Source organism: Fundulus heteroclitus, chromosome 9 (genome assembly GCF_011125445.2).
Source record: "Fundulus heteroclitus isolate FHET01 chromosome 9, MU-UCD_Fhet_4.1, whole genome shotgun sequence".
Classification (NCBI taxonomy): Eukaryota; Metazoa; Chordata; class Actinopteri; order Cyprinodontiformes; family Fundulidae; genus Fundulus; species Fundulus heteroclitus.
This window is the reverse complement of record NC_046369.1, coordinates 4,764,074-4,779,590: the sequence shown is the minus strand read 5'-3', so window position 1 is coordinate 4,779,590 and position 15,517 is coordinate 4,764,074. Positions and strand designations below refer to the sequence as shown.

The window sequence follows — 15,517 nt, the reverse complement described above, 5'->3', positions numbered from 1 at the left end:
ACAATTAACCAGGTCATCAGCAAAAATGTATGCAAAAAATGTGCCGAAGGACATGATGCAGAAATGTAGGATCCATAAAACACGTAGTTAGAGTCATCAATACATTAGGTTCCTTATATTATGATTCACTGTGAAGTCACAATCTGATCCCAAATATCACATAATGATCAGAAGCATGACATTTTAAGACTGCACATCAAAGGTCCTGATTAAACTGAACTCCTGATGTTTCTTGTTGGTGTTTCTGCCTTAGAATTCACATCAGCGGCCACCAGCAGCCCAGAAATATGGACAGCAGAGACTGAAAGACATTGCTGAATCAGTCAGCCATACAAAAAGACTGATTAAATGTAGTTTGTTCTTTTACGGACTTGTAAAGCTGCTGGGTTTTAAAGAATGACACATTGTGAACTAAAAGTCCCTCTGATCAATGATCAATGTAAAGATATCCCCTATATTTACTAATAATAATTATTTCCAGTAAGAATTCAGAAAATTGATTAAAAAGGGAATAAATACCTTTACTCTGATCATTTTGATTAAAACTCCATGACAGAAATATTGTGTTGTCTTTGCCAACATGACATGAGGGTATAGCTGGTGATTAGGGTCCACATCAGTCCTTTAAAGTGCTCGTCAAAATGACGCGACTAAAAATAGAAAGTAAAACAATAACAGAGTTGACAAGTCTCTTCTTTTAAAGCCAATTCATTTCTGGTTCAATAGACAAACCACACTAACAATAACGAAATAACAACAGCTGATAACATCAACCACTGCTCAATTACCCTAGAATAGATGATACATATTTGCAGACATGGAAACATCAGCACCCAGAAGACTGCTGCAGTATAAAGCTAGGACAGAACACCGACGGCTTAACAAGAGTGCCATCATGTGGCAATACAACACATGGGTCGGGATTTTATGTCCTCCAGGTGACTGAGTGGATACCTAAATAATGTTTACATAAAACTGCAAGAACTTCGCCGCTGTTGTGTTTTTACTAGGAGCAGCAACCAGAACACCTGCATATGACGGCACCTACAAAAGTCCATTATTTGTTTTAAACAGGATTATGAAAACACCATCAATTCATTTTAAAAGAAAAAAAGAATACGGTTGAACATTTAAGATCCGGAGACGATAAATTAGTAGAGAGGATAGGAAAGTCTGAAGTAGCTGCTCCTCCATGTAGTATTAACCATTATTAATAAGTGTCTGCATCTGATGAAGGTTTCCTGTGGGTTTGATTAACATTTAAAAACAACATTCTTAAGGTCAGCTTTATCGTGATACGTTTTCTTACTTTGAAAGAAAGTAGGTGGAGTTTTCTTTGCTCTTGCTGAAGGTGACAGGGAGAAATTTCAGGGTGATGTTCATCTTTCTAGCCTGGGCGGCCAGCTTCTTTGCCTGTTCAAAAGGAGATCAAATATTCTGTTATCCTATAAAGCAATTAGTGACATTAACAAATAACCTAGTGGAATACATCAAAGTATAATTATAACGCAACATAGATCATCTCGATATAAACTATTTAGTCTCCTCTTACAGTATAAAGCAATTAGTGGAACTAACATGGCGCTGGGTTTATCATACCCGTCACTTTCATTTAGGTCAAAGAAATATTGACCTCAGAAATATTTTACTGCAAACAGTTGTCAGCCACGCAGTTTCAGTTTACTGTTTAGGAGACAACCCAAAAACCATGCATTGAATGATAATTTGAGTTTTGCATTTATTTGCCTCAAGTATTGCGCAATAAAAATAGATGTTGCAGGATAAAAAGTTTAAGAAATTGAAAAAAAAACTGAAACCTTCTGATCTCCTACACTAAATACTCACACTAGAATACTAGATTTTAAAACGGATTTCTTTTATCGTGCTCCTATACTTTGTTTAAACCAAACTGGCTTTGGTGCGAAGCCTAAAAAGATCAAGTGGAGCCTTTATGTTGCATGAACAGTTGATTATTTCACTATTTTAGAGTCTTACTTGCTCACCAACACAAACCCTGAAAGCTCTCTGTTCTGAGTTTTCAGCGGAGGTTTTCAATTAAAGCAAATCTGAAGTTGATTTTTAATACTTTTTTAGAATATTTCCTAGTTTGTAAAAGTGCTCCTGGTAATAATGTGTGCAAAAACCTTAAAAATGTGGTTTTATGGTGGACTTGTGGACCCAGAGATGTCGTTCTGTGCTCCAGTGAGCTTTGGAGACTTTTTTTAACTTCCTGTCACGTTTTTAAACTGTTTAATTATTGCTTAGGAAGAGTAGCTATTTTTCTTGTAGTTATTGTTTATCTGTCGTGTTTCCCATTTTGAAGCACAACTTAGTGAAATGGACAACTGTATCAAGTCATATTAATAAACAAGGGAAACAGAAAGACATGGATTAATAATTAAAGTTGCACAGAGACACTGGTGAATATAAAGAAAGTTTATATCACAAAAATAATTGCATTATCATGTTGCAATTTTTAGGGGTGTATGCAAGTGTAATAAATCTATTCGAAACATGGATTTTTTTAAATGTTTTCAGCATAAAACTATATTTCAGTAAAATATTCATGCATTTCAAGCCTTTTTACTCATATTTACCCACGGTGGCTGTAAAAATAAAGGATGGCGTAAGGAAATGTAGAATCCCAGACTTACTTTGGAAGTTGTACGCGGTGCCTGGATGAGATTGTCTCTGGTGGCGCCATCAGCAAATCTGCCGGTGTCTTCCAGAAACCTGTAATCTACACGGCAGGCAGAGGGGGAACAGTACCTGCATCAGCGTGGGTTTGGAATACCATGCAGCCAACAAACATCGGTTATTGTTAGTCTTTTTTTTGTTTGTCTTTCTGAGTCCAGGCCTTATTAAAAGCCATTAAACACACGGCGACTGCAGCTTCGGTTCATGGAGAGAAAATCCAGATTTTATCTGGATTCTATATGACACATAGGCACATAATTCTGAAGTAGAAAAACAAGACAAATGTGGGTTTTAATACTTTTTCCAAATAATCTGAATGTGGGGCATCCATATCTTCTCCATTTTGATACCCCTAAATAAAATCTAAGCTTTTAAAGGTTTAAAGGGTTGTATTTAACAAACCAACATAAAGTTAGTACATAAGAAATGTTGCATATGTTTCATTTATTGGTAAAAAAAAAAAGAAAAAAGAAAAAATACTACAACTAATCCATCTTTTTCATTCCAATTTGCAATTATGTGCTACTTTCTGTTGATCAAAGGTTACAAAAGCTATTGCAAGGTACTGTACGTGGACAATTCTGTCAGCGTACTCATTAATAACTGTTAATAACATTTCTCACCGCTGAGAAGTGCCATTTCGTCAAAGTGAGACAGCGTGACAAAAGCTGTTTTATTCCTAACTCCACTGCATCCCGAGTCGTCCTTGTGTTTCTTCACGCACAGCAAACTGGGAAGTAAATACACAAAATAAAGTTACTCACACAAATGTAGTTTGTTGCAAGCAGAGAGTACAAAGACAAGCAATATAATTTCAAAACATAAAAAACAAGACGTCCAGATAAATACTGAGAAAACGACCGTGTGAATGTAATGCTGACTTCAGGTGCTTCACACTGGCGCTACCTCCGCGACACCTTTAGCATGAGTAATGGTTTCCCTGGATGGACATTTACTAATTCCCATTTCATACGCGTAACTGGAATCAGTTAGAACGCATGTAATCGGTTTGAACCTGTCGGATTCCTGTTTGTAACAATTGTGCAAACAACTGTGTGCCTTTATTCTGGTAATATTACAACTTTATCCTTGTATGCAATGTTATTCTTGAAATATTCTTAATTTTGTACACCTAATATTATGGCTTTATTAAAAAAAACTGGTTTATGGCCATTTTAGATAAAAGAAAATAAAGTATTTGAGATGGAGGAGTAAATTTCTTTAGATTAATTTCTCATATTTGTGGAAAAAAAATATTTTTTGATGTTGAAAAGTTGCCCCCCCCCCCCCCCCCCCCCCCCCCCCCATTACTAAAGACATACATTTGCTATAATAAAATAGGTATATCTTTAAAGTCAGAAAGTTTGGATCATCTCGCAGCCCCCAAATGTCTCGCAATCCCCCGGGGGGTCCCAACCCCCACCTTGGGACCCCCTGGACTAGAGAATACAGAACCTAGGACAAGTTTTTAAGGTCTGGTTCTGCAGTTTCTTACTTTTATCAACCATAACCACTGTTAAAAAAAAACACTGGCAAAGTGGGAAATATCTTCTGAAAGCTCCAGTCACAGCTGAGTGTTTTCTAATAATACAAACACTGTGGTCAGATTACTACAGACATTCAGGTATCTGGCTGGTGTCAAACAGAGCCTGTATCCTTAGAAAACTGCAATAGGGCCTGCTGAACAGAACCCAAAACCAACAGGCAAAAAGGAGAGATGGAAAGGACATTTGATAGGACGCCTTAGCCAAATGAAACTTTCAGGTAGGACCTCTCCAGTGCCATTTTTAGGGTTGGGTTATAAATACTTCAGCATTCGCAGAACTCTAGGAACAGGCCGTGAATCGTTCCCACTGGCAGGTCGTTGCTGGACATGGATCAAAGTTCAGTCAGTAAAAAACAAAAACACGGCCAGGGGTTGATCATAAATTCAAGGTTTCCGCACAAAAAAGGTGCAGAGTTTTTATCGACTGCTGTTATGCAAGTCTAATGTGAATCGTTCATGGTGAACACAACAAATATGTCCTTCTTTTCTACTGCTGCTATGGCACCAAATCTTCCGTAAGCTGAGTTTGAAGTCAGATTCTGACAAAAACAGTAAATACCTGCTTTAACTGCGCAAATATAAACAGAGAACACAGAATATCGACACAAAACAGGAGCCATAGAAAGACAGCTGCAATCACCAATATATACTTTCACACCCTGAGGCTTACATTTTTTTTGCTGAAGATATTTCGATTTTCTTTCAAACTGCTGTCAGTGTTTCATATATTGCCTTTTATTGAGGGGTAATGAAAGAAATGCAGCACGGAACTGAACACGAGGAAATTATTTGTTTTTTTTGTTTTTTTAGGGTGGGGGGGTATTATCCAATGCAGTCACATCTTTAAAGGGAAGTTCTGATGTGCTCCCATTATGAACAAGTATATTGCAGTTAATGGTGTGGAATTCACAAAGCTGTGCTGCATCAGTAGTATCACCACCATTTTATCTTTGTCCATATACTTCCATACTGTTTGGTTTCCTTTGTCTATATTACCTAGTTGGCTTGTTGGGTATTCTAGCTTGCTTATTTGTACTTATACGTAGTTAGCTCCTTTTATTCCACTTTATACATTTTATTGATGCTGATATTGAACTTGCACTGGGACCAGCCAAACAAATTTTGTTCCACCTCATGTCTTAACATGTGTCAAAATGAAAATAAACCTGACTTGTACTTGAACTGTTTGGGAATTAAATTTCCATGCTCCATGAGTGTTCCCCAAAGTGGTCACATAATTGTTAGCCAGATCAATCATGATGCAGGTAATACATTTTAGTTTCCGTGTTAAGGTAAGAGAATATTCACCGACACAGACCGAGCATCTGCAGAGTGTTGCATGAGATCCCGTTATGTCATTATTGGTTCATTGCTAGGGCTGCACAAAATAACACAAATTTAGTGTTATTGCAATCTCGCTGAATGCAATATGCATATTGGAAAGAACTGTTAGGAGCGTTAGCTAATTATTCAAGTACCATACATTTAGGTTTGTTAAATCTCTAATATATTAGCACCACTTTTTAACTGCAGCATGAAAGGTTTCAGGTGGCAAAGAGGTCAAAGGATGGTCCAGACATTAAGAAACTAAGTTGTTTCAAAGACAAAAACTTTTTCAATTAAGCCTATGCTTGCTGAAGCACACAGACATTAACATTTTTAAATTATATATCTATTGCAACACATCGTCATCGTAACATTCAGCAATATTATGTCATGTTGTACGTCTTGCTATGATCTTGCTGCCATATTGTGTCGATTCTATGACAGTGGTACATGTTTAAGCTACGCGTGGTGTGAGAGAGCTTTGACGTTCATGCAGCTTAACATTTGGACATGTCCAAAACAAACTGTCGCAGTCGGCTATTCTAGTGCTGAAATGTTGTATGTTACAGTGTCAAATGCGCTGTAAGAAGAGGCCCGCTGAGCTTTGTTTTCCAACGGCAACCAGTCTTCCTATGCTGCTGAATCATAAGGCATAAACATAGTATGAAGGAAGTACTGGAGAAAGAATTGTGACAAAAAAAAAAGTACGTATATACAATTAGGCATTTAAAAAAGCTCTGCAGTATAAAATAAAAGATACTTTTGCTCCAGAGTGTTTACACAGATTATGAAATATTATCAGGTACAGGTTACTAAAGCTAAAATAAAAGGTACTAAACAAAACATCAAAATCATAAAAAAAAAAAAAAATCAAATTACCATATCAAGCAATACTTATTTTATTTTTACTTTCTTGTTGGCCTTTCTGATAAGTTCATTCTCTGTTAATTTAGAACTAACTTTACATCAGCTTGTTTTTTTTATTATTGATATAGAGTGTAACTGTTTATGTATTTTTGCTGTTGTCATGCTCAAATTTCCCCATTATGGGACAATATTTCAGTAAGTGGCAATAATGTGCTGTAATATAAGATGACATCCATCAGTTCACACCTTAGAAGAAGTCATTTAAAGTTGGTTTAGATAATCTGAGTGTGGTGGTATGACACAGACTCCATGAGACATGGAGTCCCCCCGCATCCACAAAAACCTCCGTACACCCAAAGCTTTGTACAATGCCAGAGTTTCACTCTTGTTATTTAAGAGAATTTAGGGGTTATCGTGGTCTCGCTTCTAACCAAGTTGAAAACCAATGTTATATATATATTTATCATACTATGCAAAAATTGTTATATTCTATATTACAGTACAATAAGGGTTTTGTTTCTCTCCGTTTTCTCCTCTGTGTTTGACACAGTGTGTTTGTTAATTTTCTGTCACCCTTGTTGGCCGATTTGACAAACACCCAGTTCGAGTGAGTTCCTGACCCATTTGTGTTCTTTTTTAGTTTCTCCAGTGTGACAGAGGGAATGTCGCCTCCAACGTAAGCCTGTTTGCTGTCGCTGTGACCCAGATAACTGAGAGTGTGAGAATTTTGTACGTTTTAACATTCGGATACGTTTTTTTATTTTGTCTTTGCCTTTTTCAAAAAAGATAATTGGGAAATTAAAAACATAACTCACTTCAGTAGATAAACAAATACCACTCGCAGGTAAAATAACAATAACTCACCTGCAAGTGTGTTTGAAGCAGGCAGGACATGTATACTTCGCTTCCTCAGAGCCACAGACTCCACAACTAAACCAGAAACAACCAATTAGTCAAAAAGCACGCAAACTGCAGGTATTTAGTGCATCAAAAACAAAACATGACAACGTGCCTAAAAATGCATCCGCCATCATGTTTTAATTATCAGATAAAACTAATAAAGAGATGGAAGCAGGAATATCTTTCAGATAATATGTAGGGTTATTTACTGATAATATTTCACAACCCAAGTATAAAAATAGGCAAAATTAGAGTCAAAAGGAGTGTCTCTTATAGCTTCGAAGCAAAGCTGTAAAAGGAAGTTTAGTGTTTTTAGGGTGGGATACAACGACAAAAAACAAGACATGAGTATATGACAGTTTAGATATATCAAAATAACCATTAACCCCGTTCAAGAAATTAAAAACAGTTGCTCAAATGTACAGTCTGCTGTTTCAAGCCTTGCACCGAGGACCCAGCTGCCTGTTTACTTACTTCGAGAGAGAAATCTTTCGTTTCGCGACCTTCTGTTCCTCCTCTGGACAGCAGCTGTCGATTTCCCCCTCCTCGGTGGACATTTTATGTGTTTTCTATGAGATTACTGCTTGGAAAGCAGGAAAAACGCAACAGCACGTTGTTCAGGCTCCCGGCGGCATCAAAACAAACCCACTTCCGTCCGAGCCGATGGAGCACGTGGAAACAAGTTCCGGTTTGAAGTTTCACTGGTGCCCTCTTGTGTTGGTGAGGAGAACTACAACTTTATCAAGTTATGTCCAAACAAAGTGCAAAGTTGTCCTGTAAATGGGGTGTTTGGACAGTATTTAATGACTAAATAGCGTGGTAGTGAAACTAAATAGATTAACAAGTCAACTTTTTTATTTTATTTCAATGGACCTAATAAGACTTTGGGGAGCAATTGACTGAACTAGATTAAACAAGTACAAAAGGAGTTGGTCTCCATCTGATTTACTTGGATAAACTGGATGGAAGATTGATGAAAAAAGTCACCAGGGATATTTTAAAGGAACATTTGATTATATCCCTTTACCACTATGGACTTTTTTCCCCGCCATAGTTATTGTTAAATTAAATTAAGTCAAACTCATGATTGCATAATTATGGGGTCTGAATGTAAACAGTTATTGAAAAACAATTCACTGTGTAAGATAACATGTATATTTAGATATATTTCAGATAGAGATTTAATATTTGTTTTTAGCATTTTCCACTAAAGTGGCTTGTGATTTTTATTTCTTTTTTTACATTTTGCACCACATTCATGATCGCATGCTTTTATACCAGAAAGCTCCCATGCAGATCTACATTGCCGCTCAATAAGTTATTATTTACAGTAACAGTTATTTAATCATGTTACGCTCAAGTGGATTTCAAGGTTCCTGCACTGTTCATATACAGGGAATTTAAAAGGATTTAACAGTTTCATTAAAGCCTTCAGTCTTTTTTTAGTTGGAACATTTTAGTACATCTTGACATGACGGTAATTGTTGATGCCTCACTGCAAACAGCCCAAGCTCTAAATCCCTCAGATTGAAAAGTGAGCAAAGCCTTCTTCAGATCACCCTATATATAAAATTGTCTCAGTGTCAGGACTGAGCTCTGGCCGGGCCATTTCAAATCTCTGTATTTTCCCAGGTTATGTTGAGTTAAATGTGTGCTTTGGGTCGTACGCCCTTTTCGTCTACAAATCTTCCCTGCATCTTTCTAGTAGAAGCCTGAAGGTGTTGTGTCATCATGGATCGGTACTGTATTTGAAAATGTTCATAATCCCTTCCACCTTGATTGACGGCACGTTTCCAGCTGAGGAAGCACAGACCTAAATGAGGCTTCAATGTTGCTGTAGGTTCCATAGCAGCCTGCTGAGCAGTTTTTGTCTCATTGTTTCATTCATTTTGGGGAAACGTCCAGTTCACTGTGATGTCACAGTTTCCCAACTTGATGATGTGTGTATTTACCATGCTCCATGACATGTTTAATGTCTGAAATTATGATATAACCTTTTTCTGACATTTGCCAATGAGACCCCTCTGACGCTTTGAAGGTTCTTTCCAGACCATGGCTTTTCATAGTATTCAATATTCATAACACTTGACGCTATTTGGGGTTAATCAGAGGACCTTTAAATGACAGCCAGGGGTTATTTTAGAAACACAGCGACAGTTTTCAGAGGGTGTGCAAACTTAAGCAACTACAATATTTAGTGGATTTACAGCCAGATTTTCTCTGCTTTATTTCTAACCTTTAAAAAAAAGGACCTTTAACCTTCAGTTGAGTTGGACCAGGTTTTAGGTCCCGTTAAATGTAGAGGAAAAACGCTAAAATTATTTATTCTTGGTTCGTTCTCAGAAAATTACATTTCAACTGTGGTGCTGACTTTTTAAATCACTGCATAAATGTCAAAGTGTATTGTATTAAAAAAAAACAGTAATCAATCTACAAGTAGAGAATCTGTAAAATATAGTTTACATTTTCTTAGTATAATTATGTTTTTTTATAATTATGCTGATAAAATATACATGCAACTATTTAATCCACTTAATTTATGCAAAACAAAAAGTTTAAAAGCCATACTAGTTTTAAAAAAGTATTTGACAATAAGAAAACGAGCAAACTGCAAATACAATTTTATTTCCCATACTTTTTGTAATGTGGAAACCTTGTTTTGTCAGTCTTTATCATGCACGTATTTCATTTGTCCAAAAAGAGCAGCAAACCATCCGTAGATAAAATGTACCATTTGTTTATTTGACAAATCTTTATTTACACATTTCCATCCGCCGTTATCCTCCACAAACTTTACAGAACACTTTCGGTGAAGGTAATATAACTTAAGAATATTGTGACTGTTTGCCTGTGGCCAAATATAGCTGCCAGTCAGCAAACCCCCCCTCTCAACGTGACCAACAGTTTGATAAACAGTCACACGAGTGAACTCTCAAATGTACCTTTTAGACATAAATAACTGAGTTGTGATCGGCCAAACAGTTCTTCTGAGAGTGTATAACTTATCGTGCTACAGCAATGTGAATAAAAAACAAAAAAACAAGATTATAAATAAAAAATAAAAATATGCTGACAATATATACACAGGAAACTATCGATGAATTGTTGTTTGTCGCAGCACCGATGATAGGTTCACAGGGACCTACCAAGAAGAGAAAAAAGCTACAAAAATGTGTTGTGTTATCCGAAATTGGTTCATAAATTAGAAATGACCAAACCAACATAAGTACTCATATAACACAAAAAATAAAATAAAGAAAATCTTGATGTAACCGGTACATACGACACAGCGTTAATAAAGACTTTTTTTGACATTAGCGACTAGTCTAGGAGGCAAATAACCAGGGAGAGGTAGAGCACCATTGGTCAAGATGTAAAAGTCCAACTGGGCAAGACCAAAGAGCAAAAGGGCCATCTAAAACTCTGCCTCAGACGAGACTTTGCATTTTAAAGCAGTCACATAGTATCCACACACTATTGCACATGCATACACTGTTGTAAGACAGTGCTCAGTGCAGAAGCATGGCGCGATCCTTCTGGTTTGACCCCTGCAAAGGATGGTCTTGGTGTGCTTTTTTTTGTGTAAGGTTTGCAATTTGGTTGGCAGCTGCGTTGGGAGGCCCGTTCCCAGTATTTGGGGATTAATTTAGGCCCATATGCAGTGATCCTAAGCACTATAAAAATGTCAAAACACACCAGAGCTTGCACATTTCGACAAAATATCTGAAAGCACAGTTCTTCTTTTGGCCTAGCTGGCACGAACGCTCCACCAGGTTTGAGTTCTCGGCACCTGGATTCTGTTACTCTCACAAAGTCTTCGATAACGCTGTTCAATAAAAACAACCGACTCTAGTGGAACCCATCCTTCGACGGAGCTGAGACGACATCTCTTTGAAAGGAAGGTGCGGTTGAGCTTCTGCGGACTCGAGTGGTTTAACGGGAGCAGGCGACAGGACAACGTTTGGGGTCAGAGGAAGCAGACAGGACCGGTTTCGATGTGTCGTTGATAGCGGAGCAGTGAAGAAGAAAATTCCTGGATGTCTACAATAGGTAGCTGACGACTGTCCTGAGTGTGGAAGAAGAAATGAGACTGGTGCCAGCTGCCGTCTTGAATCTGAAAAAAAAAAAAAAAAAAGATTGATATGTTCAGTTTTCCATGGTTCAGATATTTGCAGCACTTCAGAAACAAATCTAAGGATTTTAATTTTTCAGATCACATTTACAGAAGCCTCCACAGTTCTTTAAAATAAGTGTCCACTGTCACTACATGCTAACCCAGGACATTTCTGCAAGTTTCCTTAGAAAACTTTTTAACCTGGTTGATTTGATTGCATTGACTCTGTAAAGGGCCTTGCAATGGCGTGTTGGAAATTGGCCCTATATAAATAAACTATCCATCCATCCATCCATTTTCCAAACCGCTTATCCCTCATGGGGTCGCGGGGGTTGCTGGTGCCTATCTCCAGCTGTCAAATGGGCGAGAGGCGGAGTACACCCTGGACAGGTTGCCAGTATGTTATAAATAAACTAATTAGATTTATTTTTATTGCGTTATTTATTTTAAATGTTGTGGTATTTCAAGAGTTCATGAGTTTATATATTCCCAGGGCCACAGTACGACACCATTATCACTTTACGTGAGGTCCTTTTGAACCAAAGCGCTTAATGGCAGTAGCCTTTGGTAATCTCAAAATATTTATTTTTGTGATGGAAAATAAAAAAAGTATTTTCCTTGCATGCAAATAACTTCCAGGCATAGGTCTCCTACTGTTTTCCAATGTGCATTGCTTGTCATCATTTCAGCTTTAAACGTTTTGTTCTCACTCTTTTTTTCTTCATAGTAGGTACACCTGGTCTGGCGTTCTGTTAGCTGTGACATCATCCAGGGAAAACAGATCACCCGCTATTACCATCTAATGTAGAACAGATTTATGGGTCAATGTTTGCTTCTGTGCTTGTTTGTCTCTCTTATTGTGTCTCTGCTCTGTCTTATCTAACCTCCAGTCGGTCGAGGCAGATCATATTGAGCCTGGTTCTGCTGCAGGTTTTTATTTCCCGTTAATGGGGAGTTTTCCTCTCCACTGTCACTTCATGCATACTCAGTATGAGGGATTGCTGCAAAGCCATCAACAATGCAGACGACTCTTCCTGTGGCTCTATGATTCTTCAGGAGGAGTGAATGCTGCTTGTCGGGACTTGATGCAATCAACTGGGTTCCCTTATATAGGACATTTTTTTGACCAATCTGTATAATCTGATTGAATTTGACTTTGTAAAGTGCCTTGAGATGACATGTTTCATGAATTGGCACTATATAAATAAAATTGAATTGAATTGAAATCACTTCTTCTGGTGAGGGGAATCTTGAGAGTATTTCGTCCTCATTCACCATCCTTCCTCCTGAGCATTCTGGGTAAGATAAACTTTGATCCTTGTTTTCTGCTAAAAATGGGCCTCTGCGTTAAAAGGAAAGTATAGATAAACTGATTCTGCTACATCCTTTTTTTTCTGAATTGTGGCACCATTAAAAGTGGAACCAGTGACTTGGAAAAAACAACAACCTTTACATCCTGACGTTGAATTGCTTTGCCCACTGAATAAATGTTGAATCTTTTTAAATTAAATGTTGGATATTGCTATTAAACAAAATGTGCTGTTAAACAAATTTTAATCGTGTGGACCAATAAGTGTGGACGCTCAGTATGCAATGTACTACAATTTCTCAAATATGACAACTAATTCGCTCAACTATAATATTTTCCACCAGAAAAGATCCACTAATAGAGAAATATCCAAGGTTCTGAAGAAAACGTTCTAATGATTGCCCCATGGAGAAAACAGCCATGGCCTGGGTTAAGCTAAATCCACCTGATCCCTTCAATCCAGCTCTTTACCTCGCACTCATCCTGAATCAGTTTGGGTTCAAGTAGTGTGTCTTTTTCAGATACATGTTTATTCCAACCAATAAACCGGGGCTTGGACTCTTCTCTTTGCTTGGGTCCGGTGGAGCTCAATTTGTCGTCAGAGCTGTAGGCTGGATCACCCAGGCAATGAAACGTGATGCTTTGGCTTGCTTCCGAACTCAGCAAGTGGAGAAACTTCATTTGGACTTTCCCAACTCCAAACTCCAGCTATGGAAGAGGAGCAGAGAGCATGACCATGTTATCATAAGCACAAAGAGATAATGAGAGGGGATCTCTTTCACAAACTTCCTGACACGCCCTCAAAGGGGAACAACATTTGTTGGTAAATCCAGAAGCAAAGAGTCAGAGGAGATCTTTATGCAGATTTTATCCTTTTACGTTTACTCAATCTAATTTACTTTATGTTTACCGTTTCACTTCTTCACTCACCTTATTGGAGGCCACCGGGTGTAAACAAGTCTGTCCACCTCCAGTAAAGTTGCAGAAGACCTTGAAGGCATCAGACGTACAGCCAAGATTTGGATCAATCCAGAACCAATCTGAAAGTCCCAATTAAAAGGGGGAAAAAAAATGTTCAATGACACAGAGATGCAACATGTCAGTCCACTAAATCTTCTTAACATCGGTCCATCGACTTCATCCAGTGGGGAGCTCCTCTCCCCATCTCTAAGGCAGAGTCCAGCAACTTGTATGCGGGCTCGTGTTTCTTCCTTCATGATCCATATCTCGTGACAACAGGTAAAGGTTGAAACCGAGACACATTTATCAAGGATTCTTCATCCCCAGGATAAATCAGAGCAGCGCCAACATCGCTGCAGACAAGGGCTCAGTCTATCTACCCATCTCCTGCACAACGCTACTTGTGAAAACGACACCATAAAACCAAAAACTCAAGCAGAGACCTGATCGCGGACCCAGGGAGAGCAGTCCACGCACGTTAATGTATCGTGTAATCTCGGCTAATCTCTCCAGTGTGTGTCCCAAAAAGCTTACCATCTTTGAGCTGTAAGTGCCGACAGTCCAGGAGGTCTTTACAGACGCGAGCCGGATTTTCCCTCGTGCCGAGAGGCTTTTTGATGCTCTCAATCACGCCGCTCAGGTAATGCAGGGTTTTAAGTATCTCCATGTTTTGGTCTCGGAGGCTCATTTGAATGTTCTGAAAGGTCTGGTTATGGACGGAAGACAAAGGAGAATATTGAGAATCCAAGACCTTCATTTGAAATATGCTTTTAAATAACACACTCGTCCCTTTGTATTAGCTGCACCTCAGTAAATTCGAGCATCATCAGAAAGGTAACGGCACTAATTCAGTTAAAAAAGGGAAACTTGTCTAAAATTATAGGTTATTTTCACAGAGTGACATTCATATATAGATGGATTATTGCCTAAAGGTAATGAAGACCAAAAACTCAATTTCTCTACAAATTTGAACATTACATGAGACTACAAAAAAAGTATTTTTAAAGCAGAAATCTTAGGGTATGGCCTTTCCAAACATGGAGAAGACTTTTGACTTGACAGTCATTGACACCCTAGGATTGATCATTAAGACGACCATAATAATTCAGTTTATCTGTGAAGCCCTTTAGCCCTAAACCCAACAGATAATCTACTGTGAAGAAGAAGAAAACAGACACCAGACCCAACACTGCAAACAAGCCCAGGGATCCTCTCTAAGCAACCTGGGGCTTCCTTAATGCCTCAGCAGAACCACAGCCTGCATTGAGGCAGTAATTCATGCAAAAGCCTTATTAATGTATTAAGTTCACGTATTGTACAGTAGGCTGTCATTAATTGGTCCTATTTAATACCCAAATTGATTTTAATGGGCAAAATATATTAAGATATTTAAAATATATCCCTCAGAGAGTTAAGGAACTATATAATAGGACCGTATAAACTTCAATTGTTGAATATAATTACTGAAACAAATTACCCTACAATGATATTCTAATCTATTTATAGCTCTCTTTACGTTCTTTACCTCCGTCCTGAGGGCAGCATCGGCGTCCGACTGACTGTGGAAATCCGAGTCATCGTAAATGTATCTCTGTAGATTCAGAAGCAACATTATTAGCGACACTCAGACCATAACAGATTTGGATGCTTTGCTGTGACCTACTTCACTGACAAAAAAAAAAGAAGCAAGTCACACTCAGTCTGAAGAGAAGTTCTACAGTCACCATTTATTTTCATTTTAGAGAAAAACAGTAGAAGTCTAAATGGGCTCTCATATTCACGATCAAAGCAGAATAAA

At 38.0% G+C, this 15,517-nt stretch overlaps 2 protein-coding genes across 2 annotated transcripts in view; both read right to left on the bottom strand.

Moving 5' to 3' along the window:
- Nucleotides 1-8,007, bottom strand: part of znhit6 (zinc finger HIT-type containing 6) — a 40,916-nt gene extending 32,909 nt beyond the window's left edge. Inside the window, exons 1-5 of the mRNA XM_012877947.3 lie at nucleotides 7,811-8,007; nucleotides 7,301-7,366; nucleotides 3,321-3,427; nucleotides 2,655-2,740; nucleotides 1,310-1,413 (exon numbers count right to left, since the gene is read on the bottom strand). Of these exons, the coding sequence (XP_012733401.2) occupies nucleotides 1,310-1,413; nucleotides 2,655-2,740; nucleotides 3,321-3,427; nucleotides 7,301-7,366; nucleotides 7,811-7,893 (446 nt within the window). The 5' untranslated portion in view covers nucleotides 7,894-8,007. The remainder of the gene's footprint in view (nucleotides 1-1,309; nucleotides 1,414-2,654; nucleotides 2,741-3,320; nucleotides 3,428-7,300; nucleotides 7,367-7,810) is intronic.
- A 2,050-nt stretch (nucleotides 8,008-10,057) lies between these two features.
- LOC105936920 (collagen alpha-1(XXIV) chain) overlaps nucleotides 10,058-15,517 on the bottom strand; it is a 42,649-nt gene continuing 37,189 nt past the window's right edge. The window contains exons 29-33 of the mRNA XM_036140883.1: nucleotides 15,245-15,310; nucleotides 14,254-14,425; nucleotides 13,690-13,799; nucleotides 13,231-13,467; nucleotides 10,058-11,450 (exon numbers count right to left, since the gene is read on the bottom strand). Coding sequence (XP_035996776.1) covers nucleotides 11,304-11,450; nucleotides 13,231-13,467; nucleotides 13,690-13,799; nucleotides 14,254-14,425; nucleotides 15,245-15,310 — 732 coding nt within the window. The 3' untranslated portion in view covers nucleotides 10,058-11,303. The remainder of the gene's footprint in view (nucleotides 11,451-13,230; nucleotides 13,468-13,689; nucleotides 13,800-14,253; nucleotides 14,426-15,244; nucleotides 15,311-15,517) is intronic.